The sequence below is a fragment of the Pristiophorus japonicus genome, chromosome 20 (genome assembly GCF_044704955.1).
Source record: "Pristiophorus japonicus isolate sPriJap1 chromosome 20, sPriJap1.hap1, whole genome shotgun sequence".
Lineage (NCBI taxonomy): Eukaryota > Metazoa > Chordata > Chondrichthyes > Pristiophoridae > Pristiophorus > Pristiophorus japonicus.
The window spans coordinates 40,041,622-40,052,354 of NC_091996.1; the positions used below are offsets into that span (position 1 = coordinate 40,041,622).

The 10,733-nt window shown below is 50.2% G+C and overlaps 1 protein-coding gene across 1 annotated transcript in view; it reads right to left on the reverse strand.

The window, feature by feature from the left end:
• Positions 1 to 10,402, reverse strand: part of LOC139232918 (MFS-type efflux pump MSMEG_3705-like) — a 36,220-nt gene extending 25,818 nt beyond the window's left edge. Inside the window, exons 1-2 of the mRNA XM_070863411.1 lie at positions 9,493 to 10,402; positions 475 to 593 (exon numbers count right to left, since the gene is read on the reverse strand). Coding sequence (XP_070719512.1) covers positions 475 to 593; positions 9,493 to 9,755 — 382 coding nt within the window. The 5' untranslated portion in view covers positions 9,756 to 10,402. The remainder of the gene's footprint in view (positions 1 to 474; positions 594 to 9,492) is intronic.
• Between the last annotated feature and the right edge of the window lie 331 nt (positions 10,403 to 10,733).

A 10,733-nucleotide genomic window follows, 5' to 3' on the forward strand; every position in this document is an offset into this window, starting at 1 on the left:
GGGGTGGTCGGGGGACACGGGGGTTGGTCGGGGGACACGGGGGGTGGTCGGGGGACACGGGGGGTGGTCGGGGGACACGGGGGGTGGTCGGGGGACACGGGGGGTGGTCGGGGGACACTGGGGGGTGGTCGGGGGACACGGGGGTTGGTCGGGGGACACGGGGGGTGGTCGGGGGACACGGGGGGTGGTCGGGGGACACGGGGTGTGGTCGGGGGACACGGGGGGGTCGGGGGACACGGGGGTGTGGTGGCGGGGGGGGTGTTCGGGGGGGGCGGGGGGGGCGGGGGGGTGGTGGCGGGAGGGGTCGTGGGACATGGGGGGCTGTTCGGGGGACACGGGGGGGGCGTCAGGGGACACGGGGTGGTGGCGGGCAGGGGTGGGGGAACACGGAGGAGCACCTGTTGGAGCAGTGCAATGTTTCAGTGAGATGTGCGCTGCACCAGTTAGACACCATTGCTTGATCGAGGCACTGACCTGTAAAGGTGAAAACAAGGATGAAGACAGGACCGGCCATGACCTGATACTCCCATCCGGTTCCATCGTAGTCCCACTGACAATATTCAGTCTCATTCTCATTCCGGAGGGACAGGCAGCTGGGAATCAATGCCAGGTTGGATTATAAAAAGAGTAAAACTCACTGAATTCACAACCTCTCTCTGTTTCATTCGCTTCAATTTAAGTTTCTTCCTCTGCATGAGCTCCCCGCAGCCAGACATCATTCCATGATCGTCAGCTGAGTTTACAAACATCTATTTAACTTCACCCTTAGTCACTTCAACCCCATTCACTCCCTGCAGTCGTTCACTGCACTGAATTTCATCTGCCATTGTCCAGCTCGTTTTAGTTAACCCTTTTCCCTGAGCTGCATCTCAGAAAATAGCTGGCAAAAAAACTTGCAAGTAATATAAGTTTTATCCAGATATTATGAGTAAGAGAGTGGCTGAGGGAAATGGCGGCCGTTAAAGACAGACACACGCGATAATGTGAAAGACAACATGGTAATGGCGGGTTTATTAAACGAGTACTTTGCATCTGTTCACAGGAGAGCAAGAGGATAAAATACCAATAATAGAAAGCAAATTTTAAAATAAATCAAGGGGAGCAACTTACTGGATTCAATATTAGTTTTAAAATGGTAATGGAGAAAATAATGGGACTTAGGATATATAAACTTCCAGGGCCGGATGGTTTCCACCCCAGGGTATTAAAGAAGTAGGTGAGGAAATTCTAGAAGTGCTAATTATTGTCAGGTGTAGTGTGGCATAGACCAGCATTTTGAGTTGTGAAAACATGGGAGATAAAAGATAGGGACACACATTAGCAGGCACACAATCAGAAACACACACTCATTCTCACACAGACAGACACACACTCAGAAACACATTCACACAGGCACTCACACGCACACACACATTGTCAACACACTCATACAAACATACTCACACACTCAGAAACACACACTGTCATACAGACACACTCAGACTCACACACGCACTCTAACACACTCAGAAACACACTCACCACAGACACACTGACACACACACTCGCACAGACACACACTCACACACTGTCAAGTCTAGAAAGCTGCGAGGCGAAGCTTTGACCAGGCTTTGAAGTAGATTGCAGGAGGTTAGGAATTATGCTGTTTCAGTCAAGCACTGACATGGGAAACTGTGGCGTATTGGTTATTTTGTATTATTGCAAATTGTACTGATCAATCAAACGAGTCTAATCATAACTGCATGTCCACTGGCTGTGAATAAAGCAGTTTGGTGATTCGTCTCTAGATTCACCTTACCGAGTGTTTCTCAGTCAGTCTTTGAAAGGACTGAAGAAGCAAACATGCAAAAGACACAAATATCCAGTTGAGATCACTGGGGGGTCCGGTTGCTATGTTAACACAGCTTGGCAGCAACCCTGCACATAAGGGGCTCAGACCGCTTATCGGAGTGAGCAGCACTGTGCTACCTGAGGGAATGTGTACAGCTAGACCCTAACACTGTAACACCTTATCGCCACCTCATACTGTTTGTGCACCTTTAGTCAGCTATCAACCATGAGGCATAGTCTAATTCTTGATCCATTCCCTTTTACAGGTGATATTGCATGATATAAACATTCCCAGAGCTTCCGAACCACAAGTGTATGTCACTGTGTTCATGCGATGTGGGCGTTGCTGGTAAGACCGGCACTTATTGCCCATCCCTAATTGCCCTAGAGAAGGTGGTAGTGAGCCGTCTTCTTGAACCGCTGCAGTCCATGTGGTGAAGGTGCTCCCACAGTGCTGTTAGGGAGTGGGTTCCAGGATTTTGACCCAGCAACAATGAAGGAACAGCCGATATATTTCCCAGTCAGGATGGTGTGTGACATGAAGGGGAATGTGGAGGTGATGGTGTTCCCATGCGCCTGCTGCCCTGATCCTTTTAGGTGGTAGAGGTCGCGGGTTTGGGAGGTGCTGCTGAAGAAGCCTTGACGAGTTGTTGCAGTGCATCTTGTAGATGGTGCTCGCTGCAGCCACAGTGCACCAGTGGTGGAGGGAGTGAATGTTTAACATGGTGGATGGGGTGCCAATCAAGAAGGCTGCTTTGTCCTGGATGCTGACGAACTTCTTGAGTGTTGTTGGAGCCGCACTCATCCAGGCAAGCGGAGCGTATTCCATCACACTCCTGGCTTGTGCATTGTAGATGGTGGAAAGGCTTTGGGGAGTCAGTAGGTGAGACACTCGCCGCAGAATATCCAGCCTCTGACCTGCTCTTGTTGCCACAGTATTTATGTGGCTGGTCCATTTAAGTTTTTGGTCAATGGTGACCCCCAGGGTGTTGATAGCGAGGAACTTGACGATGGTAATGCCATTGAATGTCAAGGGGCAGTAGCAAGATTCTCGTTTGTTGGAGATAGTCATTGCCTGGCACTTGTGTGGTGCGAATGTTACTTATCAGCCCAAGCCTGAATGTCGTCCAGGTCTTGCTGCGGGTATAGACTGCTTCATTATCTGAGTTGCAAATGGAACTGAAAACTGTGCAGTCATCAGCGAAATCCCCACTTCTGACCTTATGATGCAGGGAAGGTCATTGATGAAGCAGCTGAAGAGGAAGGACCAAGGAACTCCTGCAGCAATGTCCTGGGGTTGGGATGATTGACCTCCAACCACCACAACCATCTTCCTTTGTGCTCGATATGACTCCAGCCAGTGGAGAGTTTCCCCCTGATTCCCATTGACTTGAATTTTACTCGGGCTCAGATGCCACACTCGGTCAAATGCTGCGGGCAGCCACTCTCACCTCACCTCTGGAATTCAACTCTTTTGTCCAAGTTTGGACTAAGGCTGTAATGAGGTCTGGAGCCGAGTGGTCCTGGTGGAACCCAAACTGGGCATCGGTGAGCAGGTTATTGGTGAGTGCCGCTTGATAGCACTGTCGACAACACCTTCCATCACTTTGCTGATGATTGAGAGTAGACTGATGGGGCAGTAATTGGCCGGATTGGATTGCTCCTGCTTTTTGTGGACAAGACATACTTTGGCAGTTTTTCACATTGTTGGATAGATGCCAGTGTTATAGCTGTATTGGAACAGCTTGGCTAGAAGCGTGGCTAGTTCTGGAGCACAAGTCTTCAGCACGACAGCCGGGATGTTGTTGGGGTCCATAGCCTTTGCTGTATCCAGTGCGCTCAACCATTTCTTGATCTCACGTGGAATGCTTCTGTGATGGTGGGGACCTCAGGAGGAGGCCGAGATAAATCATTCACTCGGCACTTCTGGATGAAGATGGTTGCAAACGCTTCAGCCTTGTCTTTTGCACTCACGTGCTGGACTCTGCCTCCATTGAGGATGGGGATATTCTTGGAGCCTTCTCCTCTCGTTAGTTGTTTGCCAATTTCGTATCCATGCTGCCACTGTCCCTTTTAATCCATGGGTTTCAACTTTGCTGGTAAGCCTATTATGTGGCACTTTATCAAACACCTTTTGGAAGTCCATGAACACCACATCAACTACATTGCCCTCATCAACCCTCTCTGTTACCTCATCAAAAAACTCAATCAAGTTCTTCCTTAGGTTAGGAGACCAAGATTGATAAGAACATAGGAACAGGAGGAGGCCATTCAGCCCCTCGAGCCTGTTAAGAACATAAGAAATAGAAGCAGGAGTAGGCTATATGGCCCCTCGAGCCTGCTCCGTCATTCAATAAGATCAAAGATGATCATCGACCTCAACTCCACTTTCCCACCATATCTCTACATCCCTTGATTCCCTTAGGCTCCAACAATTTATTGATCTCAGCCTTCAATATACTCAGAGACTCAGCATCCACAGCCCTACAGGGTAGAGAATTCCAAAGATTCACAACCTTCTAAGTGAAGAAATTACTCCTCATCTCAGTTTATAAATGGACTAACCCTTATCCTGAGATTATGCCCCCTGGATCTAGACTCTCCAGCCAGGGGAAACAACCTCTCAGCATCTACCCTGTCAATCCCCTTCAAAATCTTGTTCCACCATTCAATGAGATCATGGCTAATCTGCGACCGAACTCTATATACCCACCTTTGGCCCATATCCCTTAATATCTTTGGTGAACAAAAAGCTATCAATCTCCGATTTAAAATTTAGAACTGATCTAGCATCAATTGTCATTTTCAGAAGAGTTCCAAATTTCTCCCACCCTTAGTGTGTACAAGTGTTTCCTAATTTCACTCCTGGCTCTAATCTTTAGACTATGCCCCCCAGTCCTAGACTCCCCAACCAGCGGGAACAGTTTCTCTCAACCCGATCTGTTCCCCTAAATATCCTGAAAACTTTGATCAGATCATCTTTAAACACTCAAAGTTCATAGAAACATAGAAAATAGGTGCACGACTAGGCCATTCAGCCCTTCTAGCCTGCACCGCCATTCAATGAGTTCATGGCTGAACATTAAACTTCAGTTCCCCCTTCCTGCTTTCTCGCCATAACCCTTGATCCCCCGAGTAGTAAGGACTTCATCTAACTCCCTTTTGAATATATTTAGTGAATTGGCCTCAACTACTTTCTGTGGTAGAGAATTCCACAGGTTCACCACTCTCTGGGTGAAGAAGTTTCTCCTCATCTCGGTTCTAAATGGCTTACCCCTTATCCTGAGACTGTGACCCCTGGTTCTGGACTTCCCCAACATTGGGAACATTCTTCCTGCATCTAACCTGTCTAAACCCGCCAGAATTTTAAAAGTTTCGGTGAGGTCCCCTCTCATTCTTCTGAACTCCAGTGAATACAAGCCCAGTTGATCCAGTCTTTCTTGATAGGTCAGTCCCACCATCCCGGGAATCAGTCTGGTGAATCTTCGCTGCACTCCCTCAATAGCAAGAATGTCCTTCCTCAAGTTAGGAGACCAAAACTGTACACAATACTCCAGGTGTGGCCTCACCAAGGCCCTGTACAACTGTAGCAACACCTTCCTGCCCCTGTACTCAAATCCTCTCGCTATGAAGGCCAACATGCCATTTGCTTTCTTAACCGCCTGCTGTACCTGCATGGCAACCTTCAATGACTGATGTACCATGACACCCAGGTCTCGTTGACCTCTCCTTTTCCTAATTTGTCACCATTCAGATAATAGTCTGTCTCTCTGTTTTTACCACCAAAGTGGATAACCTCACATTTATCCACATTATACTTCATCTGCCATGCATTTGCCCACTCACCTAACCTATCCAAGTCACTCCAGGGAATACAACCCTAGTTTGTGTAATCTCTCCTCGTAATTTAACCCTTGGAGTGCGGGTACCATTCTGGTAAACCTACGCTGCTCTCCCTCCAAGGCCAATATATCCTTCCTACGGTGTGGTGCCCAGAACTGCTCACAGTGCTCCAGGTGTGGTCTAACCGGGGCTTTGTATAGCTGCAACATAACTTCTACCCCCTTGTATTCTAGTCCTCTAAATATAAAGGCCAGCATTCCATTAGCCTTTTTGATTATTTTCTGTACCTATTCATGACATTTTAATGATCTATGTACTTGACTCCCCCCACCCCCCCACCCGCCAAGTCTCTTTGGACATCCATTGTTTTAGCTTTTCACCTGTTCTATCCTTTTTTGGACCAAAGTGGATGGCCTCACACTTGCCGACACTAAAATCCATTTGTCACAGTTTTGCCCATTCACTTAATCTATTAATATCCCTGTGTAATTTTATGTTTTCATCGACAATGCCGCCTATCTTTGTGTCATCGGCAAATTTGGATATGTGCCTTTCTATACCATCATTTAAGTCGTTAATAAATACTGTGAATAGTTGAGGCCACAACACAGATCTCTGCGGGGTACCACTAGTCACATCCCGCTAATTTAAGTATCTGCCCATTATCCCTACTCTCTGTCTCCTCTCACTCAGCTAATTTCCTAACCAGGTCAATAATCTGCCCTCAGTTCTGTGGGCTTCTACCATAGTGAATAGTCTCTTATGTGGGACTTTATCAAATGCCTTTTGGAAGTCCATAGAAGTAACATCTAGAGACATTCCCCTACCTTTCACAAATCCATGCTGGCTCCCTCTGATCAGCTGAAAACTTTCACGGTGTTCAGGCACCTTATCCTGAATTATAGACTCTAGCAATTTCCCGACAACAGATGTTAGGCTAACTGGTCTATAATTCCCTAGTTTCCCTTTCGTGCCATTCCTCAATAGCAGAGTGACATGCTCTATTCCCGGGGTCAATGCCCCATTCCCGGGGGTCGATGCAGCATCCCAGGCTGTTGAGCGAAGCAAAAGAGGAAATAGCAGAGGCCTTGACTATCATTTTCCAGTCCGTTTTGGATTCAGGCATGGTGCCGGAGAACTGCGAATGTGGTACCTTTGGTGAAGAAGGGAGAAAGGGATAGGCCGAGTATTTACAGGCCTATCAGCCTAACCTCAGTGGTGGGAAAATTATTGGAAAAAATCCTGAAGGACAGGATAAATCTACATTTAGAAAGACAAGGAATAATTAGGGACAGTCAAATTCCCTTAATTGATTTGTTAAGGGAAGGTCGTGTCTGACTAACTTGATTGAATATTTTGAGGAGGTAACAAGGAGGGTCGATAAGGGTAGTGTGTATGATGCAGTTGTTTTATATGTAAACTTGTATTTACTCTGTACAGCCACCAGAGGGCTCATTCTCTGGAGTCCCAAGGGATTATGGGATCCCTTGGGAGCACAGGTATTTAAGGAGGCCTCACAGGTTGGCGAGACACTCTGGAGACTGCAATAAAAGACTACGGTCACACTTTACTAGAGCTCAAAGTGTTCAGTCTGACTCTTTCTCCATACATAACAGTAGTGAATATGGATTTTAGCAAAGCTTTTGATAAGGTCCCACATGAGAAACTGGTCATGAAAGTAATAGCCCATGGGACCCAGGGCAAAGTGGCAAGTTGGATCCAAAATTGGCTCAGAGGCAGGAAACAAAGGGTAGTGGTTGATGGGTGTTTTTGTGACTGGAACGCTATATCCAGTGGGGTTCCACAGGGCTCAGGACGAGGTCCCTTGCTTTTTGTGGTACATATCAATGATTTAGACTTGAATGTATGGGGTTAAGAAGTTTGCAGATGATACAAAAGTTGACTGTGTGGTTGATAATGAAGAAGAAAGTTGCAGACTGCAGGAAGATATCAGTGTACTGGTCAGAACAGTGATAAATGAAATTCAATCCGGAGAAGTGTGAAGCAATGCATTTGGGGAGGGCTAACAAGGCAAGGGAATGCACATTAAATGGTAGGACATTGAGTAGTGTAGAGGAACAAAGTGACCTTGGAGTGCATGTCCGTAGATCCCTGAAGATAGCAAGCCAGGTAGATAAGGTGGTTAAGAAGGCATACGGAATACTTGCCTTTATTAGCCGAGGCATAGAATACAAGAGCAGGGAGGTTATGCTTGAACTGTATAAAACACTAGTTAGGCCACAGCTGGAGTACTGCGTGCAGTTCTGGTCGCCACATTACAGGAAGGATGTGATTGCACTGGAGAGGGTGCACAGATTTATGAGGATGTTGCCTGGACTGGAGAATTTTAGCTATGAGGAAAGACTGGATAGGTTGGGGTTGTTTTCTTTGGAACAGAGATCAATGCCCCATTCCCAGGGTCAAGGCCCCATTCCCGGGGGTCAATGCCCCATTCCGAGGGTCAAGGCCTCATTCCCGGGTTGAGACCCCATTCCTGGGTTTAGGCCCCATTCCCGGGGGTCAATGCCCCATTCCCGGTGTCAATACTCCATTCCCGGGGTCAAGGCCCCATTCCCGGGGGGTCAATGACGCATTCCCGGGGGTCAATGGCGCATTCCCGGGGGGGTCAATGCCGCATTCCCGGGGGTCAAGGCCCCATATTACCGGGGTCAATGCCCATACCCGGGGTCAATGCTCCATTCCCGGGGTCAAGGCCCCATTCCCGGGGGGGTCAATGACGCATTCCCGGGGGTCAATGGCGCATTCCCGGGGGGTCAATGCCGCATTCCCGGGGGGGGGGGGGGGGGGTCAATGCCGCATTCCCGGGGGTCAAGGCCCCATATTACCGGGGTCAATGCCCATACCCGGGGTCAATGCTCCATTCCCGGGGTCAAGGCCCCTTTCCCGAGGAAAAGGCCCCATGCCCAGGGTCAACGTCCCATCCCCGGGGGTCAACGACCATTCCTGAGGGTCAACGACCATTCCCGGGGTCAAGGCCCCATTCATGGGGGTCAAGGCCCCATTCCTGGGGGTCAATGTTTCATTCCTGGGGTCAAGGCCCCAATCCAGAGGTCAATGCTTCATTCCTGGAGTCAAGGCCCAATTCCCAGGAGTCAACGCCCCATTCCCGGAGTCAACAGACATTCCTGGGGTCAACAGACACTCCCGGGATCAAGACCCCATTCCCGGGTTTAGGCCCCATTCCCGGGGGTCAATGCCCCATTCTCAGGGTTCAAGGCCCCATCCCCGGGGGTCAAGGCCCTATTCCCGGGGGTCAAGGTCCATTTCCGGGGTCAATACTCCATTCCCAGGGTCAAGGCCCCATTCCCGGGGGGTCAATGCCGCATTCCCGGGGGTCAAGGCCCCATATTACCGGGGTCAATGCCCATACCCGGAGTCAATGCTCCATTCCCGGGGTCAAGGCCCCTTTCCCGAGGTCAATGCCCCATGCCCAGGGTCAATGTCCCATTCCCGGGGGTCAACGACCATTCCTGAGGGTCGACCATTCCCGGGGTCAAGGCCCCATTCCCGGGGGTCAAGGGCCCATTCCCGGGGCTCAATGCTTCATTCCCAGGGTCAATGTTTCATTCCTGGGGTCAATGCCCCATTCCCGGGGGTCAAGGCTCCAATCCGGGGTCAATGCTTCATTCCTGGAGTCAAGGCCCCATTTCTAGGGTCAATGCTCCATTCTCGGGGTCATTGGCCCATTCCCGGGGGGTCGGGACCCCATTCCCGGGGTCGAGGCCCCATTCCCGGGGGGTCGGGACCCCATTCCCGGGGGGCGAGGCCCCAATCCCCGGGCTCGGGCCCATTACTCACCGGGCCCGGGAGCTGGAGTTGCGGCACAGGCCTGAGTCGGGCCCCGCCGTCGGGCCCGGGGAGCAGCGGCCGTCCCCGAAGCGCAGGTCCCGGGCCAGCGGGCGGATGACGATGGCGAGCAGGTAGCGATGCAGCTGGTTGAGGAGGTAAGTGAGCAGCAGGCAGCCCAGCACATAGAGCGGGTAGGCCCCAGCCCGACACAGGCCCAGACCCCGGCACCGGGCCCGACACAGACCCAGATCCAGACCCCGGCCTCGGCCCATCGCCCGCTCCCGCACAGCGACCGACCGCCCGTCCCTGGCTACGCAAACTGAGACTCCGCGCTCCCAGCCCAGTCTCACTTCCTTTATTGTTAGAGCCAGATATAGAAACTGCAGAAATAACAGTGTGAGAGAGAAACAGGGAGAGAGAGTGTGTGTGAGAGCGAGAGAGAGAGAAAGAGGGAGAGAGAGAGAGTGTTTGTGTGTGAAAGGGAGAGAGTGAGAGAGACAGGGAGTGGGTGAGAGAGAGAGTGTGTGTGTGTATGTGTGTGAGAGAGAGAGACAGAGGGAGAGAGTGTGTGAGAGAGAAACAGGGAGAGTGTGAGAGTGTGTGTGTGTGTGAAAGAGAGAGTGAGAGAGACAGAGTGCGAGAAACGGAGAGAGTGTGTGTGAGAGAGAGAAAAAGAGAGTGTGTGTGAGAAAGAGAGAGAGTGAGAGAGAGAAACAGGGAGAGTGTGAGAGAGAGTGTGTGTGTGAGAGAAAAGGAGAGAGTGAGAGAAACGGAGAGTGAGAGAGAGAGTGTGTGTGTGTGTGTGTGTGTGAGAGAGAGAGAGAGAGTGTGAGAGAGAGAAACAGGGAGAATGTGAGAGAGGGAGAGTGTGAGAGAGAGAGTGTGTGTGAGAGAGAGAGTGAGAGAAACAGGGAGAGTGTGAGAGAGAAACAGGGAGAGAGTGAGTGAGAGAAAGAAACAGGAAGAGAGAGTGTGTGTATGAGAGAGAGACAGGGACTCAGAGTGCGAGAGAGAGTGTGTGTGTGAGAGAGAGTGAGAGAAACGGAGAGAAAGAAACAGGAAGAGAAAGTGTGTGTGTGAGAGAGAGAGAGAGAGAGAGAGTGTGTGTGAGAGAGAGAGAGAGAGAGAGAAACAGGGAGAGGGTGAGAAAGAAACAGGAAGAGAGAGACAGTGTGTTGTGTGAGAGAGTGAGAGAGAGAGAGAAACAGGGAGAGTGTGAGAGAGAGAGTGTGTGTGTATGTGTGAGAGAG